General features: G+C 46.3%; 8 protein-coding genes across 12 annotated transcripts; 3 read left to right on the top strand and 5 right to left on the bottom strand.

Moving 5' to 3' along the window:
* Window positions 1-4,969: 4,969 nt before the first annotated feature.
* Window positions 4,970-5,949, bottom strand: LOC9650322 (adenylyl-sulfate kinase 1, chloroplastic). Its single transcript, XM_024673024.1, has 6 exons — window positions 5,820-5,949; window positions 5,602-5,751; window positions 5,364-5,482; window positions 5,224-5,308; window positions 5,127-5,173; window positions 4,970-5,071 (listed from the first exon to the last, which is right to left on the bottom strand). The coding sequence occupies exons 1-6, from the start codon at window positions 5,947-5,949 to the stop codon at window positions 4,970-4,972; spliced, it is 633 nt and encodes a 210-aa protein (XP_024528792.1).
* A 45-nt stretch (window positions 5,950-5,994) lies between these two features.
* On the top strand, window positions 5,995-7,906 carry LOC9650321 (F-box/kelch-repeat protein SKIP25). The gene has a single exon (XM_002968484.2). It carries the CDS (start codon window positions 6,613-6,615, stop codon window positions 7,858-7,860), a length of 1,248 nt encoding a protein of 415 aa, XP_002968530.1. The 5' UTR covers window positions 5,995-6,612; the 3' UTR covers window positions 7,861-7,906.
* A 123-nt stretch (window positions 7,907-8,029) lies between these two features.
* Window positions 8,030-8,543, bottom strand: LOC112345874. The gene is made up of 2 exons (XM_024673527.1): window positions 8,434-8,543; window positions 8,030-8,379 (listed from the first exon to the last, which is right to left on the bottom strand). Exons 1-2 carry the CDS (start codon window positions 8,490-8,492, stop codon window positions 8,130-8,132), a joined length of 309 nt encoding a protein of 102 aa, XP_024529295.1. The 5' UTR covers window positions 8,493-8,543; the 3' UTR covers window positions 8,030-8,129.
* A 280-nt stretch (window positions 8,544-8,823) lies between these two features.
* Window positions 8,824-11,058, top strand: LOC9631407 (uncharacterized protein At1g01500). 2 transcript variants are annotated; one of them, XM_024673382.1, is made up of 3 exons: window positions 8,824-9,948; window positions 9,997-10,173; window positions 10,615-11,058. In XM_024673382.1, exons 1-3 carry the CDS (start codon window positions 9,283-9,285, stop codon window positions 10,891-10,893), a joined length of 1,122 nt encoding a protein of 373 aa, XP_024529150.1. In that variant the 5' UTR covers window positions 8,824-9,282; the 3' UTR covers window positions 10,894-11,058. The 2 variants fall into 2 exon arrangements, with proteins under 2 accessions (XP_024529150.1, XP_024529149.1); XM_024673381.1 differs by having other exon boundaries at window positions 8,824-10,173.
* LOC9631406 (phenylalanine--tRNA ligase alpha subunit, cytoplasmic) lies at window positions 11,038-13,685 on the bottom strand. The gene is made up of 18 exons (XM_024673380.1): window positions 13,485-13,685; window positions 13,312-13,434; window positions 13,166-13,255; window positions 13,053-13,109; window positions 12,940-12,995; window positions 12,791-12,883; window positions 12,650-12,740; window positions 12,563-12,600; window positions 12,471-12,509; window positions 12,341-12,417; window positions 12,213-12,297; window positions 12,062-12,158; window positions 11,902-11,998; window positions 11,772-11,843; window positions 11,643-11,709; window positions 11,457-11,582; window positions 11,346-11,400; window positions 11,038-11,290 (listed from the first exon to the last, which is right to left on the bottom strand). The coding sequence occupies exons 1-18, from the start codon at window positions 13,644-13,646 to the stop codon at window positions 11,240-11,242; spliced, it is 1,476 nt and encodes a 491-aa protein (XP_024529148.1). The 5' UTR covers window positions 13,647-13,685; the 3' UTR covers window positions 11,038-11,239.
* Window positions 13,686-13,693: 8 nt separating this feature from the next.
* Window positions 13,694-15,053, bottom strand: LOC9631405 (desiccation-related protein PCC13-62). Its single transcript, XM_002968184.2, has 3 exons — window positions 14,421-15,053; window positions 14,141-14,375; window positions 13,694-14,052 (listed from the first exon to the last, which is right to left on the bottom strand). Exons 1-3 carry the CDS (start codon window positions 14,945-14,947, stop codon window positions 13,726-13,728), a joined length of 1,089 nt encoding a protein of 362 aa, XP_002968230.2. The 5' UTR covers window positions 14,948-15,053; the 3' UTR covers window positions 13,694-13,725.
* Window positions 15,054-15,889: 836 nt separating this feature from the next.
* Window positions 15,890-17,902, bottom strand: LOC9650320. Its single transcript, XM_024673549.1, has 6 exons — window positions 17,699-17,902; window positions 17,568-17,637; window positions 17,393-17,505; window positions 16,289-17,345; window positions 16,127-16,234; window positions 15,890-16,073 (listed from the first exon to the last, which is right to left on the bottom strand). Exons 1-6 carry the CDS (start codon window positions 17,799-17,801, stop codon window positions 15,968-15,970), a joined length of 1,557 nt encoding a protein of 518 aa, XP_024529317.1. The 5' UTR covers window positions 17,802-17,902; the 3' UTR covers window positions 15,890-15,967.
* A 207-nt stretch (window positions 17,903-18,109) lies between these two features.
* LOC112345869 (integrator complex subunit 1-like) lies at window positions 18,110-21,761 on the top strand. Of its 4 annotated transcripts, none has more exons than XM_024673493.1 (20): window positions 18,110-18,214; window positions 18,267-18,498; window positions 18,554-18,744; window positions 18,793-18,927; window positions 18,982-19,074; window positions 19,125-19,178; window positions 19,236-19,357; window positions 19,410-19,614; window positions 19,664-19,750; window positions 19,798-19,917; window positions 19,968-20,020; window positions 20,071-20,185; window positions 20,253-20,420; window positions 20,477-20,587; window positions 20,634-20,750; window positions 20,807-20,920; window positions 20,972-21,046; window positions 21,096-21,241; window positions 21,296-21,581; window positions 21,636-21,761. In XM_024673493.1, exons 1-20 carry the CDS (start codon window positions 18,209-18,211, stop codon window positions 21,750-21,752), a joined length of 2,547 nt encoding a protein of 848 aa, XP_024529261.1. In that variant the 5' UTR covers window positions 18,110-18,208; the 3' UTR covers window positions 21,753-21,761. The 4 variants fall into 4 exon arrangements, with proteins under 4 accessions (XP_024529261.1, XP_024529262.1, XP_024529260.1 ...); XM_024673494.1 differs by having other exon boundaries at window positions 19,233-19,357; window positions 21,096-21,235; XM_024673492.1 differs by having other exon boundaries at window positions 19,233-19,357; window positions 21,639-21,761.
* Window positions 21,762-21,944: the final 183 nt, after the last annotated feature.

Below are 21,944 nucleotides of genomic sequence, written 5' to 3'. Positions count from 1 at the left end.
CCCCAAAGTTCAGATCTTTTCACCCAATCACTTTAGTCAACAAGATGGTTTAAGGGGTAGTCAAACCTGCCAAAACTTCATTTTTGGGGAAGAAATAGCCATTGTTCTGTCATGACTCAAAGAATGGAGATAATAATAAAGCCAAAAGTGAGAAAGACAAGATGGAAGGCAATTGTTTTCATTGTCACAAAGCTAGATATCATAGCAAGGATTGTTTTATTGTGAAAGGATTAAAGAATGTTAAGGTGAATGTGATGGAATTTATCGTGGATACAAATCAAGCATTTACTATAGTGGTTTTTCCACACCTTATGGCAAAAGTTCCAAAATCTAAGTTTCGAGTTCATATCAATGCTGTAGAGATTAATGGTTCTATGTGAAATCAACTTGTAAAGGCCAAGAGGGACATTCAGGGTTATGATGTTAATATTCTTTTCAATTCAGGTGATACTCACAACTTTTTGAGTTCTAAGGTGGTGAAGAAATTTGGTTTACATGTGAAAAAGAATTCAGTAATTTACAAGGTGGTTATGGCAAATGGTTATAACACTTGTGTTTACAATGAATGGGCTCCAAGCGTTCCTTTGATGGTTTAGAGGATTCTTAACCATCCTTTGTTCTAAGTTATGGATCTTAGTTGCATAAATGTTATTCTTGGCAAGGAATGGTTTTATGATAAGAAGCTAGGGATTAATTAGGAGCGTAATATTCTACATATTGAAGTTGGTGGCACTATAAAAAATTTTTTGTTAAAATAGACAATAGTGATACTCCATTCGTTAATACTTGATTTATATACATGAGATAGCTAGTTCTTTTATAGTGTACCCGTTTCTTTCTAATATGATCATATCTGGTTTGGAGTACATTCGTGGGTTTGGGGCTCAGGTGAATTTCATTCAAGAGGAATTCTATAATATATTTCCGGATAAGTTGCCTAATGGTTTGCCTCCAGAATATGGAATTCAACATGAGGTTCTGGAGCTACTTCTTATCAGCAACAACCAACTCATACTAATCCTGCTGAAGATGAGGAGATTAATAGGCAGCTTGCTAAATACTTTTGGAAAAGGTGGCTACAGATTAACAAGTCTCTTTAGGCTGCTCTAGTGGTGATGGTCAAGAAAAAAGATGGTATATGGCATCTCTGCGTGAACTACAAGGGATTGAATAATAGAATGGTGAAGAATATATTCCCAATCCCTTATATCAATGATTTGCTTGATAGTCTTTGTGATGCTCAATATTTTTTGAAGATTGATTTGAGGCAAGAGTATCATTAAATTTGTGTCAAGCTAAAGGATGTTCCGAAAACTACATTTCGGACAAGGACGGATTACTACAAGTTTTGGGTGATGCTGTTTGGTTTGACAAATGCTCTTGCAACTTTTCAGAGATTGATGAATTAAGTTCTACAACCTTATTTGGGAAAGTGTGCAACTAATTATTTTGATGATATCCTAGTATTCAACTTTTTAGTGGAGGAATATAAGATGCATGTGTGAAGTGTTTTGCAACTTTTAAGGGAAAACAAGCTTTACTCAAAATTATTAAAGTGCGAGTTTTTCTTGGAGGAGATTGGATATTTTAAGCATTTGATTTTAGTACATGGAGTGAGAGTTAATCCCGCAAAGATTCAGGTCGTAATTGATTGGCTTATACTTTCAATAGTGCATAATCTATGTAGTTTCTTTGGTATGGCTGGAGTTTTTCGATGATTTATGAAGGACTTTTTAAAGATAATAGCCCCCTTGACCAATCTTCTCTACAACATATCGAAACATACTATTATTCATGGTTAGAATGAGAAGTGTGAAGTGGCATTTTAATGTTTGAAACAATGTTGTATTAAAGATTTTTTATCCTAAGAAGCCTTTTGTGGTCAAAACAGATGCGAGTGATGTTGCTATTGGAGCCATATTACTTCAAGTTAGGCATCCTCTTGCATACATGAGCCATAAATTTAATGCTACACAATGGAATTGGCCTACTCAAGATAAGGAGTTGTATGTTGTGATCACTGCTATGAAGGAATGGCAATATTATTTATATGGATCGGACTTCCATGTGGATTTAGATCATTAGTCTCTCTAGTATTCAGTTAACAAAAAGATTTTCAAGGCCACCTTATTCATTGGTAAGAGTTTCTGTAGGAAATGTCTATTAAGATCCAGTACAAGCACGGAGGTGACAATAAAGTGGTAGATGCATTATCTAGGATGGTAAATCTTATCTCATTCATGAAGCTATTCAGCAATTTCTTGGATGAACTTAAGAAGTTTGCCGACTCCTTTATCACTGATATTCATACAAAGGTTTTATTGAGCGGCGCCTCTACAGATTTGAAGGGTGACAAGTTTGTGTTATTCGAGATATGAGATGGAATCCTAGTGAAGAAGGGATATGTGGTGGCTCCTCATACTAACAAACTCATCAAATAAATTTTGGTTGAGTATTATGATGTGCCAAGTCTTAGGCATCTAGGGGTATTGAGAATGTATATGTTGATGAAGAGGCATTTTTTTTGGCCTGGGATTAAATCAAATATTGAGAAGTACATACATGGTTGTTTAATTTACCAAGTAGTCAAAGTTGATCATCAGAAGCTCATTAACCTCTATCATCCTTTATGTGTACCTGAGAATAAGTGGGATAACATTTTGATAGACTTTATCATTGGTTTGCCCAAGACTTTTTGACAAAATGATGTTTATTATGGATCGTTTAATGAAGATGGCTCACTTCTTCCCAATGAAGATGACTATTAAAGCTTTTGAAATTGCTCAATTGTTTGTAAACTAGTTATTCAGTTTCTATGGTTTTCTAGGTGATATTGTGAGTGATAGAGATCCCAAGTTCATATCCAAGTTTTTGCAAATGGTATTTGAGAAGCTAAAGACTAAGCTGAGCATGAGTAGTGGTGAGCATCCACAATCAGATGGGCAATCAGAGCGTATGAATTAGCTGTTGGAAGATATATTGAGGTCTTTTATGGGAAACTTGACTAAACAGGGAGTATGGGAGAAATACTTACTTTTGCTTTAGTTTGCTGACAATAACACTCATCAATTGGGTATTAACATGTCTTCATTTATGGCAATATATGGCTATAAGTCTAGGTCTTCTGTGAGTTTGAGTTTGGCTTTGGCCGGTACCTCATGGTTATGATTTCCTAGAGGATATATAAAACAAACTTGAGTTGGCAAAGTTGAACATGAGGCAAGATCAAGATCAAGACAAAAGATTTGTTGATAACCATCGTTGTCATCAAAAGTACAAAGTTGGTGACAAGGTTTTTCTTAAGTTGTCAAATGCACAATAGTCTTTGAAAGGAGATGGTAGTGCTAAGTTGTTTCTATAGTATTATGGACCTTGGATAATTTTATAGTGCATGGGGGATCTTGCATACACTTTGGAATTGCTAGCTAGTTTGAAAATTCATCCAATGTTCTATGTGAGCAAATTTAAAGTGTGTTTGCACTTTGGCAATGTTGTGAATCAGTCCATTATCCATGTCCCAGAGATTGATGCTAAGAAGGTTGGTCCAGCCAATATTCTTGCTTAAAGATTGGTGAAAACATGCCGGAAGCCAACTAAAGAGTTCTTAATTTAGTCGAATGGTTATTCCATGGACAAAGTTACATAGGAAATTGAGGATGACATGAAGAGAGTGTTTTTGACTTTTGGTTATGACTTAGATGACATTTTTGAGAAGGAAAGAATTAAGTTTTATAACTGTATTGCTATATAATTTGAGTTGTTTATTCTATTCTCATTCTCTTGTTTCCATGACCATATTGTCATGCAAGAAAGCCATATTGCTTTCTTTCTTTTATGGCCGTTTGTCGCAACGTTAGTATTGTCGTTTGCACATCTTTTCTCCATGGCAGTATTGCCTTGAACTCCCTTCATATGAGGCTCAATTAGTTTCTTGAGGCTGCCGTCCATGGCTGGGTCATGAGGGAGGGAAGAATGACATAAACCACAAAAATATTCTATGGCATGTGGGATTTAATGCTATAATGTTTTAAGGGTTGGGAGGTTGGCTTAAGGTTCACTCTTTTGTTTGTTTCAAAGCTCACCCACATTCAAGCATGAGGGAATTGCCCATTTGGATCTAGACTCAACAATTACAACACAATAAAGGGTGTGTGCTTAGGAGGGGGTGCTCTGCTACCCACAAAATCATACTCCTTGCTCACCACCACAATGCATATTGGGATAGATCCTGCTCGCCACCACAATGCAGATTAGGATGGATTCTGGTGAAAGCCAAGAGACTTGGTCAAACCTGAGTTTGAGATCTTTGCATATAGTTGTGGTGGGTTGGCTGGCAATTAATCCTCTTGATGTGGTGGTGTGTACCTTTGGTAGAGGATTGCACACTCATTGTTGTGGTGCAACAAATATGCTTGTGCTAAGTCTTGACCAATGCTTTAGTAGAACCAAGAGACTTAGATGACCAACATGTGTGGTATGCTATAGCTTGAGCTAACCTCTCACTTTTGTGTGTGTTTTGGGGCAGTAGGGGTGTTCACACCCCCTCCCAAGCACACATCCTTTGTTGTGCTGTAATTGTTGAGTTCAGATCTAGGTGGGCAAAATTCTCTCATGTTTGAACATGGGTGAACTCAGCTACATGAGGGCTGAACTAATGCTTCACAACTGGGGAAATGATGTTTTACCTTTTGTTAAAAATGCATATGATGAGTCACATGCTTTATGTTATTTAGTGACCTTTTGGAATCTTGGGCAAGGGATGTATTTCTACCTGGCAAAAGGACCAGTCACTCCATAGCATGGTAAAGGTTTCTCCTCTTGTGTTGTCCCTAATGGGTGATGGCTCCATTTACTTATGATGCTGAATGAATTGATGTTCCTAGTGTGACCACCAAGTCCAAATCCAGGCAAGCAATTCCCTTGTAACTGCTAAAACCCTAAAATGAGGGAACTGGAACTCCAAGTTTATTTACATTGTAATTGGAGGTGCCAAATAACCTCTTCCGTCAAGGAACGTAATCACTGTGGTGGCCATTTCCTCTGGAGTGCCATTCTCTACTCCCATTGTAATCTAGGCAAAGATATAACATTAAAAACGCTGGTAAAAACCTCGAGAGTTAATCTACCTCGCAGTCATAAGGCTCCTCATATGGATCATCTATACCGGTAAAACCTATGAATCCAACTGTGATGCCAGCAATCTTAAAGTAAAAGAAAACTAACCTTTGATTTTCCCGGCACGAGCAAGCTTGTAAAGTCCCTTGGGATCTCTTTTTTCGCAAATGCTCAATGGAACTTTGAGGTAAACCTCCTCGAATGAAGAACCTACTTTAGGAAATAGTTTGTAGAACAAAACTGTATACCTCAATGAAATCTCCAGGAGGAAGTAGTTTGCGACACAAATTTCTGTCGTTTCTATACGGTGAAATGAAGCTCGTAATGCATATTAGCCCCGCATCCGCAAATAGCTTGGCCACTTCACCTAGAAAAAAATTTAAATTAAAGGGATTATTATCCACATAAGATAAAAACACAATTTAGAACTAAAGAACTTAAAAACTAAGAGGAACAAGATCAAGATCAGAGAATTATAAGTCTCACCAACACGTCTAATGTTTTCAGCACGATCTTTAACGCTAAAATCCAAGTTTTTGTTGAGCCCATGGCGAAGATTATCACCATCGAGGACATAGCTGAGCTTGTTCCGGCTCAACAGTGCCTGATCAAGCTTGCAAGCCAAAGTACTCTTTCCTGAGAAAAAGATTTCAAGCAATCATAAAAAAGAAAAAACAGAAAAACCAATAGAACTTTGATTTTACCTGAGCCACTGAGACCTGTGAGCCAAATTACACATCCCTTTTGCCCTAGTGCTATTTCCCGATCTTGTTTCTTCACCACGCTCTTGTGCCAAAAGATTTTCGGGGAGGACAACAACTTTAGCGAGTCCATTACCAGTGAAAAATAGAAATATAATATCAAAAATAAGTCTTTCATACGTATATATAGCTTTCCACATTTAAAGACCAACTTCTTTAAGAAAATTAGGGTTCAACTTTTTGGGGCATTGAATTGGATGGACATTGCCAAAAAGAAAAGTATGCACAGGATCAAATCTCGCCCACGTAGCTCTCATGGCTTTTGGATGAAGAGAGTGAGGACCACTCCAACCAAATTCATCGCCCTGCATGAAGGGATCTCTAGCATATACACGACGACAAATGCTCTACTTTTTCCCAGCAAACCCAGCACATCTTGCGATTAAACAAGGTCTGTGCGTTAGCGTGTATAGTGTCGCGGGTGAGGACAAAGACGCTCTTTTGAGGGTGGAAGCTCGCTCTCCAGTAGCTTTGCAGCTTTTTCGTTTAAATGCTGGCCACTGGGGCCTCTGGTGTGTTAATTCTCGAAAAGGAGGAAAGAGGCAGCTATCAATCACGGCCCATGCCTGGAGAGCGCTAGAAATCGCGCGAGCGAGCGAGTTTGGTGCATCATGTCTTGGCTGTGATCCTAAAATTCCTGGCTCATGGCCGCGATGGAGTGTTTAGATTTCTCCTTCTAGCGTGGTGGAGTTTGGAGGGAAGGATCCTTCCTATCAGTGGAGTATCAAGTTGGATCATGATCCCGGTAGAGGACGGCAAGGAGTGTCCGCCAAGCAAGCGCCCTCGGCCAGATCGTCAAGGATCGTCATCAATTCTGGATCCCCTGCTTCCAGGCCTCCCGGATGATCTAGCGCTGCTGTGCCTGGCTCGGGTCGATCGAATCTCCGGGCTGTGGGGAGTGGCAAGGTCCTGGCAGCGCCTCCTGTACGATTGCCCTTTCTTCTTCCCCGCTCGCGCGAAGCTGGGGCTGCCGGGCGGATTTAACTGGCTCTACGTTCTCATCGCGTCCAAGAACACCAAGAACAGCACCGGAGGCGCCGCCGCCTTCCAGTGGTACGCTTTCGATCCTTTGGCGGCCAAATGGCATCGCCTCCCTCCCATGCCACACGACGTGAGATTTGAGCTCTCGCGCCGTGGATTCTTGCCGGGCCCTTATTCGCTCTCCTCCATCCAATGCGCGAGCACTAGCGACAAACTCATCGTTGTCGCTGGGACACGTACCGCCGGCGCCGACACCCAGGCAGCACCATCATCAAGCGCCGCCACCGCCAGTGTACCGCGGGCACCACCTGGCGGTATGCCGCCGGTGGAGCCTGCGCTGGACAGCCCGCTCGTCTTCCACGTGCGCACCGCCAGCTGGAGCCGGGGCCCACGGTACACCGTCCCGCGCCGCTGGTGCAGCTGCGGCACAACCGCCGGCGGCCAGCTGCTCGTCGCCAGCGGCTGCGGCAACGAGTGGGACCTGCGTACCGCGCGGCAGGCGGAGATGTGGGACACCAACGGCGGCGCCGTCGCGGGGTGGCGCGCGGTACAGCCGCTCGAGTCTTCCAAGCTCAGCCGCGAGGCGACGCCGGCGGTGGAGTTTGACGGTAAGCTCTATATGGTCAGCGCGCGCAGCGGGCTGGTGCTTAATCCGGGGAGCGAGACGTGGGAGCCCATGCCGAGCGGACTGACGCGCGGATGGAACGGGCCCGGCGTCACCTCCGGCGGTAAGCTGTTCGTCATGGATGATACCGCCGGGCGGATCAAGGCGTACGACGGCGGTACGGAGAGCTGGGTTTGCGTGCTCGAGGACAAGAGGCTCAAGAACTTGAGGAATGTGGTGGCGGCGCATGGGAAGATCTGTGGATCGGTAGGGGGATTGATCAGGGTTGTAGACATTGGGAAGAGTCCGGTGGAGTTTAGGGACATTGAAATTCCTGTGGAGGGACAGATCATGGGGTTGCAAATTCTCTCCAAATTGGAGGGAAGTGTGGAATTGTGATGAGATTGTCTTTGAATTTTTGCGATGACATCTGTCTTTGATTTTTTGCGACTTTCCAACCATGGAATCTGGTACCTTGGCTCAATTATTTTCAAATCAGCAGTGCCCTTTAGAGGCAAATGTTCCAAGCACAAAAGAAGACTATCATCGCATCTATGGGAATCTTATAAGATTCAAGTGTGGGATTTTTTTTTTTTAAGAGAAAAAAGTTACAGACAAAAATTGTTTTGGAACTCCGTTACAATCACTTAATAGTGACTCTATTTTTACTATGCGGGAGTGGAAGATCGATCGGGGATTTCTTCCAGAGAGTGCCACCAGCATCCGGAAGAGACCGCCGGCATTTGCGAGTGCTCGCATCGCTCCTCGCGGAGCTTGGCGTGATCGGCCTGTTGGGCGCTCGATTTCCCACTGGGGGCGTAGAATCCGGTCGCTGGATCGGGAACCCACCACGATTTGATCGAGGGCTCCTTGCTCGTCTCCGCCGCCGCCGTCCCGATTGATCTCGTCAAGAACATTCTAAAAAATCGAAAGAAATGAGGCAAAAACATCGAAGAAAAAGCCAAAACTTACATCGATCTTCCTTGCGATGATGAGGTGATCGATCTCTTAGCTACGATTGCCGCCGCCATGGCTAGCTGGAGATTGGGGAAGAAAAAAGATCTCTCGAGCTACCGAAAACTGTGAGACAAGGCAGCCTCTTTAGGCTCTTTAAAATAGCGGGGGCGGAATATTCCGCCGCGTCGACAGCCGTGAGCGAACGGTGTACGCCGCCGTCAGTGAGCACGTGGAGTCGGGACTAGGGCTACCGCCAGATTCAGCGCGTGAGCGCTCCGCTAGATTTGGCGGCATACCTGTGCATGCTGCCACGCGTTTGGCGGCATCGTTAAACCCCGTTAATAAACCTTTGTCTTTAGCTAAACCCCATGCCAGTTTTTAGGGTTCTTCGATTCGCGCATTTCTGGCGAGATGATCGTTCTAGGGAGCTAGCTTGGGGCAGCGAGCGCATGATCTTTGCTTGGATTTCTGGTGGAGAGATCTTTCGTTTCTTTCATGTGTCATCGCGAGCGGATGCTTCGGGGAGCGAAAGCCCCCAAACGCGCCCCAAGGCCGCTGCCGCTGCTCATCGAGGCGGTGCGATTCATCGGTCATGAGCGCTGGGATTTGGAGGAGTATCCTCAGCTGAGCTGATCCAGGAAGGAGAGGGGGAAGGATTTTCATCTACCGCCAGGTCGGTTGTCCCGGAGATCTTGCTCGAAATTTCGAGCGGCGACAGCGGCAGCGGAAGAGCCTCGCTCGAAATTTCGAGCGGCGACAGCGGCATCGGAAGAGCCTCGCTCGAAATCGAGCGGCGGCCAGGGGCATCGGCCAGATCTTCCTCGAAATCTCGAGAATCTTGCTCGGAATTTCGAGCGATCGGCCATGGGCCAGCAGGATCTGAGGCGGAATCGTGCCCAGCAGCAGAGGAATCAAACTACATTGTTGCATGGCCGATCGAGGAGCGGCGGTGGCCGCGGCGGCGGCGGCAGTGGCAGTGGCAATGGTGGGCGATTCTCGGTGTGCTCTTCGTGGTTCGATGTGCGCGTGCTCTACGCCCGCGTCGCGTTCTGCGCCGTGGAGGAGGCGCCGGAGCTCCTCACGATCTGGTTCCCGCCGCGCGGCATCGACATCGCGCTGGAGGTGAATGGAGGCCGCGTCGCGCCGTCCGAGGAGGCATGCATCGCCCTCCGACGGGACCGCCTGGACTTAGAGTCCGAGGAGGTGACGTTCGTGAGCACGGACAACCTTCGGACGTCTGGATCGCTGGCTTTCGAGATCTACCATCGCCACGACTTCCTGGTGTCGGGCTGCCTCAAGCAATCGGTGATCAGCAGCCACGATAGCTCCAGCTTCTGTGAGGGAGGTATGCCGGGGATTAGAAAGCTCGGGTGGCGGATGGAGTGTAGCTGCGAGGCCGGTAGCTCAAAGTGCTCGTTTGTTCGCGTCCAGCAGCACCACTTACGATCGCCACCACCACCGCCATCGCCATCGCCCTCTTCTTCTTCCAGTTCCAGCTCGAGCTTGACGACTTTGATGGAAGTTTGCGTGGTGGGGAGGTATATCGGGTCTCCGGTGATTCTAACCCAGACTGTCCAGCTTAATGCGAGGAGAAGCCGGCTCAGGTGCACGGTGCTAGATGTCATCCCGGAGGACGAGGAGTGCTGTGGCGCCGCCACCCCGACGCCCAAGAACAGGTGCTTTGGCAGCGGTGGCGGTGGTGGTGGTGGAGTGCCGAGGGAGTGTTTCGTGACCGATCAACAGCAGCAACAACTGGTAGGTTCTCTTAGGCTTTTGGTTTCTTGCCTTCCTTCCGGCCCCTCTCGTTTTGTTGGTTTGCACTGGTTTCTAGGATTTGATTCCTGGGTGGAGATGGTGGCTGCGATTGTTTAGAGTTTTATAGGCATTGTTTTTGCTCTCTCTTTCTCCAGCTCTTTTTCTTTTATTCCTATTGCTGCTGCTTCTCTCCCTCTCTCAGTTATTATCTCCCAGCCAGCAGCATTCATCAGTTTCTCCGAGTGTTTTCTTGCGACAGTCTGTCCATGATTGCCTGCCGCTGTCTGGCCACCAGTTTCGTTTTCCCGTGTTTTTGTTTAGGCCCGGAGATTCTCTCTTCCCATGGACCCGCGCTGATCCCACGATTGATTTGATGGCTTTGACTAACAATATCTCTCGCACTCGCTCTCTAAAATCTTATAAATTTCTTTGTCGCTGCAGGGCGAGAACTTCCCAGAGGCTGCCGAAGTATCCGTATCAGCCGTCAAAAGCAGAGACGGCGACGACGGCGTGGATCGCGACGACGATGACGACGAAGAGTTTCGCAAGCTGTACGAGAGCGACTACGAGGAGAATGGAGACGTCTCGTGGTTTAACGCGGGCGTCCGGGTTGGAGTTGGCATCGGGCTGGGGATGTGCTTGGGCGTCGGGCTGGGAGTCGGGCTCATGGTACGCACTTACAACGCCACCGCCAGATCCTTCCGCCGAGGTCTTCTCTGATCTTCATGCTCCTCCCTCTTGTGCTTGTGAATAGAGCGCTTTCTTTTTTACTTTCTTTCTTTCCTCAAACCAAGAGAGGCCGTTAATAAATAGGTAGAATCCGCAAAATTTTGTTTGTATCTATTTTTATTTTTTTCTCCCATCTTTCTTCTGCTTGATTATATATATTTTGTTTCTGTACGTTGGGAATATCAATAGAGAAAAACGGCAGACCGACGGATCTAAAAATTTTTGGTTGGGATCGTGACATTGTCAATTTGTCACGGGAGAGAGAGAATGAGAGAGCTCGAGCTTTTAAAAAAGTAAGCCGCGGATTCTTTTTTGGGTATGCTGCGGTTTCTATCGGCTACATGCCGAGCCGACAAATCGGGTTTGACTTGATTAGCTTGAGGTCGACCTGCGCAGCAAACACAGGTCAACACATGTGTCTACTCTCTTTCGTCACAGCTCACCTTGTGTCCAAAGAGATCTCTTATGTTGTCGATGCCATATAAAATCATCGTGGGCCTAGAAAGCGAAGCGAACATCATGAACAAACAAGAAACGCGAAAACCAAGAAATACCTTTCTAGAGATAGCCCCCATGCAATCACAGAGACGTCATCTGGAAGTCCCATTGGAAGGAGCATCTCGGGTCTAAACATGCCCGAGTTTCCGACTTCCACCCACTTATTCAGCTGCTCGTGATAGCTGTTGCAGCACAAAATAAGTGTCAGCAGCGCGGACGATCCGTAGAGAGGATATACTTGCCTGAAAATCTCCATGCTCGGTTCGGTATACGGGTTGTACGCCGGCTTGAATCTCAGCTTCTTCATCCCTGTCAATGCGTTTTAAGTCGAAGAAGAAAAGAGTCGCTGGGTGGTAGAAAGTGTGGCTCACCTAACCGAGAGAAAAAGTCATTAAGAACCCCAATGAGATCTCCGAGTGTTAGGCCCTTGTCACAAATCAAGCCTGGAAATATTACGGTCATTTTGGTGACACAAGAGAAAAGAGACCGCCTTAAACTCACCCTCAATTTGATGGAACTCTGCCAGATGCGTTCTGTCTACTGCTTCGTTGCGAAAGACACGATCAATGGAGAAATAACGCTTGGGAACAAATCCATCCTATTGGGAAACCAAACAAAAGGTCAGTTGGCCAGCTAGTTGATGCCTTCAAGACCCCCGTACCTGGGCCAATTTGTACAGCATACGAGAAGAAACAGCAGTCGTATGTGTACGTAAAACATTCTTCTCGGCCTCCTCCCTTTTCCAATCGTACATGTATCTGCTCCAGGTACAAAGTTTTGAGTGCAAGAAGAAGACGATAGATAAATCATACCCAATGGAACCAAAGCCACCTTGTTCATGGATTGTCTTCACACGCTCCAGGTAGTCTTCCGGGAATGTCTGCGTTTTACAAGGACCTACATGACCATAAAATGATAAACATATCACGAACACACTTACTTTTTAAGAAGAATGTGTCGTGTGAGTCCCGGGCAGGATGCTGCTGCGGCTGGAACAAGGCATCGAAATTCCAGAAGCTATCGTAAAGACAAATGCTTAAACTCGACGCAATTGTTGTCAAGACAAGTACCTGCTTTCAACAAAATTGTTCGTAGGCATCTCCTCAAACCTGTAACCAGCATGATTGCAGTTTTATATAGATAAGGAAGTCACGAAACCCACCCCATCTCCAAGAAAATCTGCCTGAACTTTGTTCGCACCTGAAGGAGACTGTTAACAATGGAGAAGAAAATGACAAACTCCTGCTACCTTCAGCAATGGATGTAAATGACCACCTTCCGTTGGTTGTCCAAGAGCTTGGAAATTGTACGGTTTGAATGCAACCTCTGACCAGGTTTCCCTGGAAAAACAAGATTGTATCAATTTCCGAAGTAACACTCTTAGATTTACTTTAGTAGCATCTCACGAGTAACCTCAGTTGCCGCTTTCGTTCTCGTTGGAGCGTAATTCGCTCCCTTTGTTATGGAATACGCCTTCCATACCCTGTAAGAACGTTTATCAAAAACGAAACTCTTGATCCCCGAAAAAAGAATATATACTTAGGAACTATAAGCTTCCGTTTTTTCAAAGCATCAATGTCAGCCGCTGATAAGTTCTGGAAAAAAGCAGACAAATATGAAACTTAGACTCGCGACAATATAAATTTCTTCACCTTGCCATCCTTAACGTCTAGTAGCTGTTGTTTCACAACATCCTCAACCTTCAAAACCTTGTGAAGAAAGAAACGGAAGTTAGAATAACACAACAAAACTTCTATAGTCTTACCTTACGAGAAACCAATGGCTTGGTCTCCAGCCACTTGTTACTCATTGCTTTGCGGAAACCAATGGAAAACACACTGTCATCCAGCTTTCTCTACAAATAGAAGAAGATAGAAGATATCAAAGAAATCACAATAGCGTGACACAAACCTGCAAATCTTCTCGCGAAATCCCTCCAGCCGGAACCGCGTCAAACACTTGTACCTCGGGGGAGCCATTCCGGCTGTACACCAGCCCCTCCTCCGTCAACTCCCACGACTCCCGTCTCACATCCTACACAATGCGGGCGTTGCCGACCACAATCCTCGCGAAATCGACCTCACCTTGGCCTCAATGAAGCCAAATCCGTGCAAACTCTTGATCGTCCCCGCCAGCAGCTCGTGATCCACGCCTAGATCCCGCGCAAACGCCTCGGAATTGGAAATCTCGGCATTCGACTCCAGGAAAGCGAGAAGCGCCCTCTCGGCGCCATCGGCGTCCCTCATCCCCTCCACTACAACCCTAAGTTTCCACTAAACCCTAAATCCTCGAAAACTTTAATGTATTGGTTTTATTCTGTACAATTCACTTGTAATTGTACGCCATTGGGCCGAGGACCGCTTTGACAACATCGCAGCCGTCGGTCACGTTGTAGCTAAAGGGGAGTCCGTACGAATCCGCCGAGAACATATTGCTGTTAGAGCCGCCAGTTCCCAGGCAGCTTGGAACCCACAGCCCCTCGTCCGCAGTCCCGTTGCTCCCAGCGAGCTTGTCCTTGTACCGCGAGAGCCTGTTCGTAAACTCCGCCACCGAGATCTTGTATGGATAGACGTTGTGCTGGAAGTTCTGGTAAAGCACCGTCCTGATCACCATCTCCTGCCGGGCTTTGGCAGCGGCGAGGGATCCACAGAGCTGCAAAGACAAGGATTCTGTGAGTTAGCGAGCTCTCTTCTGGCTCTTCCAACTCTCTCCTGGGTAGAAGTAAAAAGAAAGAGCTTACTCTGTTGGTGGCTGGGCCTTCGCATCTGTCAAGGATACCAGTGTAGCACTTGGTGAGGAGGCCAGAGAACCAGTAAGCTCCCAAGAGTGTGGTGTAGTCGTTCTTGTACCAGTCGAAATCCGGCCACAGTGTGTGTCCCATAGCATCGTTGACAATCCTGCTAAACCTGGAGCAGCTCACGTCGATCCCCGGCCGGTTGCAAGACTTGTTACTTCCAAGAGATAACTGGATCGCCCTGGAAAGGAAGACAATGAGAAGGAGAGCTTTGCAGCTAGCTTACTTCAAGTGATCCAGGCTCTGGTAAGCGATCTGCCGCATCATATCCTCGGCGCTGGGAGAGAGGTACGCCTTCTCGCCACCTCGCGGAGGATCGGTACAGTTCCCAGCGAGGCTAGAGTCCAAGTAGTCCATAGTCCTCCCCATGGACGCCTGAGTATAGAACTCAGTAGCCACGTACTCTATGTTGGCGCAGCAGCATAACAGCGTCGCCGACTGCGGGCTTGGTTCGCAACGTGGCGGCGGTGGACGAGTTGGTTCCGGAGCTGGTGGTGGCGTTCCCGTACTAAAGATCCCGGCTCTCGTGCTGTTTGTGGATTTGTGAAAACTCTGGAAAACCACCGAGGACTCCGAGCTTCCAGCGGGCGGAGGCGACATTGATGCAGGATGCGGATGGGGACATCCTTTTGGAGGTTGATAAACTGCGGCCGAGTCCACACAGCACTTATCGTCATCGACCGGCTGAGCATGAAAAGAGCTCACAATCAGTACTAGAGTTGTTGCTGGAAGAAAGAGACGTTGGAACGCCATAGATAGCCCAGGTACCTTCACAAGATTTTATACTCGTACTGCAATGCTCTTTGCCCCTTCGAGGATGAGGCGGAAGACCCGCGCACTCCAAAATCATGGATTTTATTTAAACGGTCTGCTTCTGCAAGCACAGTAATAAGTAAGCAGTGAGTCAGCGACCAGAAAACTTTTTATGCTTAACTGCGCTTTCGATGGTTCATCTCCGTAGCCAGCCTCCCTGCAAAATCCAAGAAAAAACAATCTTCTCTTGAATCCCCGACTGTGACACCTGACGATGAAACAACTGTGACTCAAGACAGACATCTTTACAAAGAGACAGGATGCTCCAAACAAGTACATACAAAAACGTGACGAGAAGAAGTTACAACCAAAAGGAAAGCTGAAGTGATCGACAGAGACAACGTTGAGTTTTTAGCGACTTGATTGTGGAAACTAGTGTAGGATATTGCAGTGCTGTTGATAAGGTCGGCCAGCTCTGCAAAAGCTCAGGCGTTGCTTTCACAAACTTCCAGCTAAAGAATGCATCAAATAGAAGAGTAAGCAACTAAAGCGAAGCGATTCACGTTGTTTAATCACAGACCATCCACAGATGACAGCGTCGATGTTTACGCCCACGGCTGCGGAGCAGCACCACCCAGGCAGAACTTTACATAATGGACACATTAACAATTCAGGACCGGACACGCCAAGAAGCCAACCTCAACAAAAAACAAGGACGAAGAATGCGGCAGCAAACGACTTCCGAGAAGAACAGCTGGTGTCTGTCCTGCCTTGGACTTCACACACCAGTTAATGATTCTCAGATACAATCCGTTGCTTTCCAAAATCTTGTACAGGAAGCCCGCAGTTTAGTAACAGCAGTAGCAGCCAGAGGCATGCAGAGACACACACGTTACACGCAGGGAAACAAAACGAAATGCCTGTCTAATCAAACTCAGGAAAAAAAGGACAAGGAAAAGTTTCTTTACATGCAGAAAAGAACATAGAAAGGCTATGGGATCATAAAACAACAAATAGTACCTATTCAAGACGCCTTGCCACGCTTGTTATCTTCCCAGTTTTCTGGCCATGACATCCTCGCAAGTGAACCTTCAGAGAATCTGGCTTGAAAGTTCGACCACATTGCCTAGAACAAGAAGACTTCCGAGTAAGTGTAAGCGGCTCCGGGCAGAAACTTACGGGCATTCTTGCAGCAACAATCTGAAATCCACGGGAGGAGAACTTGCATTGACAGCCTCTTGGAGGGTCTTTTCCCAATCGAGTCGGCTTCGTCCTGGTGTTAGAGGCCTGCAACGAAAAAGCTAGAGGAGTTTGAAACTTTGCGAACTAACGGAGTCCTACCTGTCTTCCTTGCACTTCATTTCCTTTTTCGGGGGGCTGAACTGCACCTTTAGCGTTGGAAGTTCCACATTAACACGTTTTATCGCAGGCGATAGACGGGGGCTGTTGTCTTCGACCTTCCGAGCTTCCTTAGTTGCAATAAGCATACTGTTCTGTAACTTTCTTGCCTCCTCGCGAGATGCCTTGTCTACCAAGGATCGTCGCTCCGCATGGCTTGCAGCCGGGGAGTTCGTCGTTTCCTTCACAACTTCTGGAATAGATTCAGGATCCTGACTCGAGCTGACCAAACGAGCTGGCATCCTAGGAGACTCCCAAGAAGGAAGAACATCGTGTGGAATCTTGGAAGCACTCTCCGCTTCGGACCTGGTATCTGCTTTGGACTTGCTCCAAGCCCATGCTTGCGGTGGATAGTGCAACCTGTTGTACTGCATGGAGGAACAAGTGTTCGTATCGATCCCACCACAGGAGAGCAGCTGCCGAAGAACCGCAGTGCTTGTTTGCTTCCGGCTACTCTCCTCCAGTTGCTTCCTTACGGTAGAAACCAAACCAGCTCTCTCAGACTTCTTCCTGGAGCTTTGAGTTTCCTGATCACGTTGACAGCTTCTCTCCTGATCGTGCTGAACATCTCGGTGAAACTGGAACTCGTGAGTATTTTTACCAGAATGCTCCTCCGTCTGCGTTGCTGCATCCTTGCCGTGGTCCGCAGTCACAGGAGATGCCGGAGTCTTGTACACTTTGACGTCAGTGAAAGTGTTGCCGTTGCTTGATCCATCCGAGTGTGGGTTATCGTAGAAGACTTCGTCCATGGATTCGGTCTTTGCCTGCGTGAGCGTCTCCATGAGCTGCCTGTTCACTCTGAGAGCGCCTTCGCAGTTGAAAGCTTTGTTCCTGTTCCTGGGCGATCTGCTGCCAGCGACGGAAGAAGAAGACAATGAGCTCCGCTTGTCATAGCCTTCGCTTGCTCGCATGGGAGTGTGGTGATGATAAGACATTGGACTCTCGAAATCCTTGTGTTCCTCCTGGATGCTTGGAACTCTTCCCCGATCGCTACGACTCTCTGGAAGGACGAAACGAATGAAAGATCATCCAAAGAACCAAACTGACCTTGTCTTCCATACACATTCTCCGATCCTTTGATGATATACTCATTGTCGCGAAGCGGTAAGATCAGGTCATTCTCTGTCACGTCGTTCCAGATGAAATCGTTCTTGTAGCTCCTGGCAAGAGAAAATCACGCGAGGAACCACATAAAAAGGGGAGAAGAAAGAACACAGCGAACCTTTTGTAGGCCCAGGAGAAGGCATCCGGCATGCCTTTCCCTCGCAGCACCGTCAATCGCTTCTTCACCTCTGCAACACGAAATTATCTCAGCAAGTCCAAGATATCGACGATCGATCCCATTGAAAATACCGCTCAGGTAGAGACGATTTCCCTCTTGCTCCACCTCGATGAGATGCGGCTGCTCCATCCGTCCCCCATGGCTGAGATAATACACGACCTGGACACGACACATCACTGCATCGATCGATTTGCCGAGACGATCGAGCTACAAGGCCGCCGCGATCGATCCAGCTGCTTGCCGATGGCCACACGCGCTGCCGCCACCGCCGCCCGGCCGCCGCCGCCCCAGGCGTGAAAACAAGAAAGAAACTAACCAAGCCTAGCTCTACTTGAGTGTGAGTGTGAGACATGGGATATACGGAGGGCCCAGATTAGCAGGACCACAAACGGTCATTCGGCCCAAACCTTCCGTACGGTCATTTTCTTGATATTTTTTGGAAATATTGTTGCTATACATTCTCATCTTGTGTGATTGGGGCCTATACAATGTAGCTGGTGGAAAGAGCACTGTGATCGCTATTAGATCGTTTCGTCAGGCGGGAAATTTCTAGGGTTTATCATTTTCTAGGGTTCTAGACGATGAAGGTAACGTTCTTTCTCGATTCCCAGAGAGATGAAGCGTCTTGTGTTCTTGCAGAGGCAGCATCCTCCCGACGACGACGAGGACGGTCGCGGCAAGCCGAAAGCCAGGGAAGATCAAGCCCAGGCGCTCGACTTGAATGCGACTCCGCGAGGATTCGATCTCAATGCGCCATTTTCGGAAGAAGAGGGGCAGGAGTGGATTGCTGGCAGTGGCCAGGAGGATGCTTTGCATCGCGAGATTTTCAAGCAGCATCTGGAGCCAGCAGCTGATTTGGGAATTGACGAAGGTGTGCTTTTTTGTCTTTGCTTGATTCCTCATCTCACTTTGACGCTCTCATTTAGATTTGGATATTCTACATTCGATTTGGAGCGCGTGGACACAGGAAAATTGGCAGCGGCTAGACGAGATTCTGGAGTCTGTGCTTGATGAAATCAGCAGATTTCCATCCTCGCCTCCGAGATATCAGTACCTTACTTGCTTTTACATTTCCAAAAAGCTGCCAAACGCTTTCTGTCTTCCAAGAACATACAAGGTTCGTCCTCAAGGATATGACTGTTTTTCACTTTCAAGGATTTTCCAGGCTTTGCTTTCCTTCCTTGATTCAAGTCCATCTGAGGCTTCTACAAAGAAACAAAACTTTCTACCTGGTTTTTCTTGCAAGCTCTTGTTTCGAGCTTTTAATGAAAAGCCCGAATGGCCTTTAGAATTTGTGCAGGTACGCTGTGGCTGTTTGTCTCACAGAAGGTCTCGTGCTTGGGTTTGAGTGCAGGCCTACTTAGACGATGCGATCAACTTGCGTAACTGGGTGGACAGTGAGCACTGCAAAGAGTTTGTCGCTAACATACTTACGTCATTTGATGAGGTAATGCTCGATGGTTTTACATCTTATTTGTACGTGCTTCTTGCTTTTAGGACCTGACAGTGGGCACGGAAGATCCATCAGATGTCAAGGGCGATACTGCTCAGGTACTTCGGTTTCCAGTTTACAGCATGTCTAGGAATGCTTTTTGTTTTATGTAGCAGTGTAGCCTTAAAAACCGATACCCTGGGGACGAAATTCGTCAGAAGGCTAAGGCTGAGTTTATGCAAGCCCTCAATCATCTCTTAAAGGTTCCATTGATCAAAGAAAATCCCCGTATTCTAAGGTTTTCAACATTTTTTTTCCTTCGAGGTTTATCTCTAAGTCCTGCTCTACAGGATGTTGACACTAGGTGTAAACTACGAAGAAGTTCGGGTCATTGCATCAAGCATGATGGAGGGCTGGTTGAATACTCCCTTCCATTTTCGTCGCGCGAAACTTCTGCTGGATCGTGTTCTACATTTTACAAATGGCACAACAATGAAAGATTTTGAAACGGTTGCAAATATTTTATCTCTACGATTGAATCAGGGCGTTTCTCAGGTTAGTGACTTGTTGGTGCCTAAGTACTTAACCGTGGCACTGTTCCCAGATGAAGAATGCGTCGACCTCGTTTTATACAGAGCTTGTCATTCAGATAGTTCAGAAAAGACCAGAATACTCGTCTCTGGCATTAAAGGTACTTCGCTTCTAGTGCGTGTTTGATAGCTAATCTTATATACTCAGACATTTCTTACCGCGGAGCTGAATTCGACGGGCCCCCATAATATGAAAGGCATTTCAGTTGTTTTAAAGGCTTTGCCGGATTCGCTTTCTCCGGAGAGAGCTTTGGCGTTAGTGATCAAGGTAATACATCAGAAAGGATATGCTCTTCCGAATAATGTGCTGCTGTGCAGGAATTGGTTTTAAGTGACGATCATGTAGGACGGCTGCAGGAAGCCGTGACCAGGTACGTTTTCATCAACGTTTTCGTCATGTTCAGTTTCGTGTAAACTTCAGGGTTTTGAAGCAACTAAAAGAGATTAGCCCTTGTCTCTTATGCCGGGCTCTACTTGAACCCTGGGATTCTATATTGCAGCAGCAGGATTCAGCCAGGCAGTCATGGTTCAAGCAGGTAAGAATATTATCAAAACGATATCAACCTTTGTTTTAATTCTCTACTACTTGGTTGCTGCTACAAGGTGATAGAGCTATCATGCCATTTTCTGATTCAAGCGGCTACTCCTTTTTCCTCCGATGAAAAATTTCTCGTTGCCATTTCTGCGACTGGAAAACGATCTAGAGATGAATCTCTCAAGGAGATATTGCCTCTTTTTAAAGATCTCAGCATGAAGATTATGACCTTTCAAGTAAGAGCTCTAGAGCTCTCTTACTTGAAAGCTCTTTTTCTATTTTGTGTTCTCAGGAGGAAGCGTTAACGTGGTGTGTTGACGTGCTTAGCTCACAGCTAAGCGCTGGAGATTGCAAGTTTTTCACTACTGCTGTACAGAAGCTTATGTTCTTAGAACCTGTTGAGGTAGGCAGTAGTGCATTGGCTTTTCGAATTTTGACGCTTCCACCAGGAATATAACTTATCATCGTCGAGTGGTACCGTCGAGCTAAACTCTTTCCAGCTTGTTGCATTCTCCATGCACGCTTCCGAGGAAGTACTTGCGCGAATAATTTTGATGGGAATATCGGTATTCTCTCTCTTTCGAGTTTTTGGGGACTTGTAATGAAGTTTAGGAACAAACAGAATCAGTTCCCGATGCAGCAAGAAGATGCTCTTCACATAATTGAGAAGCTGGTGTGGCGGGCGGCCGCTTCGGATAAGCATGCCTTCGGGACGCTGTTTGCTGATAGCTTGCAGGTGAATATCAAAGCTTTTATCGTGATTTATCTGCCTAATTTTGGTTTGTAGTTACCTGCAGCGATTATGAAGCTTTCATCGTTTTACTTACCAAGTGTCTCTCGGCAGCCATTGCCGCAACTTGTCGTAAGCATTGCTGCTTTGAGTTTTGCAAGACCTGAGAAACTTTTGACAGATAAAAGATTTGTACTGGAGGTCTTGCCTAGTTATTATAGTTATCGCTGCTTATAATCCAGCGACTATTGGTAAGAGCGTTTGGGAGAACTTCCCATCAGTCAGATATCTTCTGCAGTACCTTATAACAGAAGGCACAAAGTCGGGGTTTGTTTTTCATGGAATGTTAACGTGACTCTAATGTTTTTGAGCTTGATGCAGTTTGTCGGCAGCAGATATCCTTGAAGACAAAGAGGCTGTACTAAACGATATCAAGGCTGAGGAAATATTAGACTCTTTTCTGATAAAAGAGTTGGAATGCGAGCCCACGAATGTGATGGAACCATGGAAAGGAAATATCATGCTCTTAAACACCCAGACCAATCGAAGAAAACCTCCAACTTACATTTTGGAAGAGCTAAAAGATATCGAGCCATCTTATGACTTGGGCAGAAGGATCCGCTCCTGCACGGAACCAAGCTTTTTGTGTAATACGGTCAGTTCGCAGGTACAACAGATGATAGGTATCACCTGCTGGTTTTCATTTCTATTTTCCTTAAAGCAGGACTTCAAGGAAGCCTGGGAATGGATCCAGAAGGTCGCGGGAAAACAGCCAGAAGTACTGGGAATGCTGCCTTGTGATTGGCAGGTAACTTCGTTTTCAGCTCCTAAACTTTAATAATCAGAATTTGAAAGCAGCGCAAGCTCCTCTATCGCTTCATATTTCAAGCTGCCAAGTCTCCTATACACGATTTTCTACATAACTTGAGAAAGCTGTTTTCTGAGGACAAAGCTTCCGAAGGTGACGCTGTTAGTGTTATGAAGTTCCTGTCCGATAAATTGGTATCTCGGAATTCTCATGTCCGAGCTG

The sequence above is a fragment of the Selaginella moellendorffii genome, unplaced genomic scaffold, assembly GCF_000143415.4.
Source record: "Selaginella moellendorffii unplaced genomic scaffold, v1.0 SELMOscaffold_10, whole genome shotgun sequence".
NCBI lineage: Eukaryota > Viridiplantae > Streptophyta > Lycopodiopsida > Selaginellales > Selaginellaceae > Selaginella > Selaginella moellendorffii.
This window is presented reverse-complemented; position numbering and strand designations above follow the sequence as displayed.

What these genes read in the sequence shown, in the direction of transcription:
- LOC9650322 (XM_024673024.1), bottom strand. Translation starts at nt 5,949, where the DNA reads ATGGACTCGCTAAAGTTGTTGTCCTCCCCGAAAATCTTTTGGCACAAG. An exon ending in TGAAAACATTAGACGTGTTG is followed by an intron (nt 5,483 to 5,601) that starts GTGAGACTTATA and finishes ATTTTTTTCTAG; the next exon opens with GTGAAGTGGCCAAGCTATTT. An exon ending in TCGTGCCGGGAAAATCAAAG is followed by an intron (nt 5,174 to 5,223) that starts GTTAGTTTTCTT and finishes TTGGATTCATAG; the next exon opens with GTTTTACCGGTATAGATGAT.
- LOC9650321 (XM_002968484.2), top strand. Translation starts at nt 6,613, where the DNA reads ATGATCCCGGTAGAGGACGGCAAGGAGTGTCCGCCAAGCAAGCGCCCT.
- LOC112345874 (XM_024673527.1), bottom strand. Translation starts at nt 8,492, where the DNA reads ATGGCGGCGGCAATCGTAGCTAAGAGATCGATCACCTCATCATCGCAA. An exon ending in TCATCGCAAGGAAGATCGAT is followed by an intron (nt 8,380 to 8,433) that starts GTAAGTTTTGGC and finishes TCGATTTTTTAG; the next exon opens with AATGTTCTTGACGAGATCAA.
- LOC9631407 (XM_024673381.1), top strand. Translation starts at nt 9,283, where the DNA reads ATGGGCCAGCAGGATCTGAGGCGGAATCGTGCCCAGCAGCAGAGGAAT. An exon ending in ATCAACAGCAGCAACAACTG is followed by an intron (nt 10,174 to 10,614) that starts GTAGGTTCTCTT and finishes TTGTCGCTGCAG; the next exon opens with GGCGAGAACTTCCCAGAGGC.
- LOC9631406 (XM_024673380.1), bottom strand. Translation starts at nt 13,646, where the DNA reads ATGAGGGACGCCGATGGCGCCGAGAGGGCGCTTCTCGCTTTCCTGGAG. An exon ending in TGCTGTACAAATTGGCCCAG is followed by an intron (nt 11,999 to 12,061) that starts GTACGGGGGTCT and finishes GTTTCCCAATAG; the next exon opens with GATGGATTTGTTCCCAAGCG. An exon ending in GAGATCTCTTTGGACACAAG is followed by an intron (nt 11,291 to 11,345) that starts GTGAGCTGTGAC and finishes TTTGCTGCGCAG; the next exon opens with GTCGACCTCAAGCTAATCAA.
- LOC9631405 (XM_002968184.2), bottom strand. Translation starts at nt 14,947, where the DNA reads ATGGCGTTCCAACGTCTCTTTCTTCCAGCAACAACTCTAGTACTGATT. An exon ending in CAGAGCCTGGATCACTTGAA is followed by an intron (nt 14,376 to 14,420) that starts GTAAGCTAGCTG and finishes CTTCCTTTCCAG; the next exon opens with GGCGATCCAGTTATCTCTTG. An exon ending in AAGGCCCAGCCACCAACAGA is followed by an intron (nt 14,053 to 14,140) that starts GTAAGCTCTTTC and finishes TTGTCTTTGCAG; the next exon opens with CTCTGTGGATCCCTCGCCGC.
- LOC9650320 (XM_024673549.1), bottom strand. Translation starts at nt 17,801, where the DNA reads ATGTGTCGTGTCCAGGTCGTGTATTATCTCAGCCATGGGGGACGGATG. An exon ending in TTCTCCTGGGCCTACAAAAG is followed by an intron (nt 17,506 to 17,567) that starts GTTCGCTGTGTT and finishes TTCTCTTGCCAG; the next exon opens with GAGCTACAAGAACGATTTCA. An exon ending in GAATGTGTATGGAAGACAAG is followed by an intron (nt 17,346 to 17,392) that starts GTCAGTTTGGTT and finishes TCGTCCTTCCAG; the next exon opens with AGAGTCGTAGCGATCGGGGA.
- LOC112345869 (XM_024673491.1), top strand. An exon ending in TCAAGGGCGATACTGCTCAG is followed by an intron (nt 19,179 to 19,232) that starts GTACTTCGGTTT and finishes TGTTTTATGTAG; the next exon opens with CAGTGTAGCCTTAAAAACCG. An exon ending in ACTCGTCTCTGGCATTAAAG is followed by an intron (nt 19,751 to 19,797) that starts GTACTTCGCTTC and finishes TTATATACTCAG; the next exon opens with ACATTTCTTACCGCGGAGCT.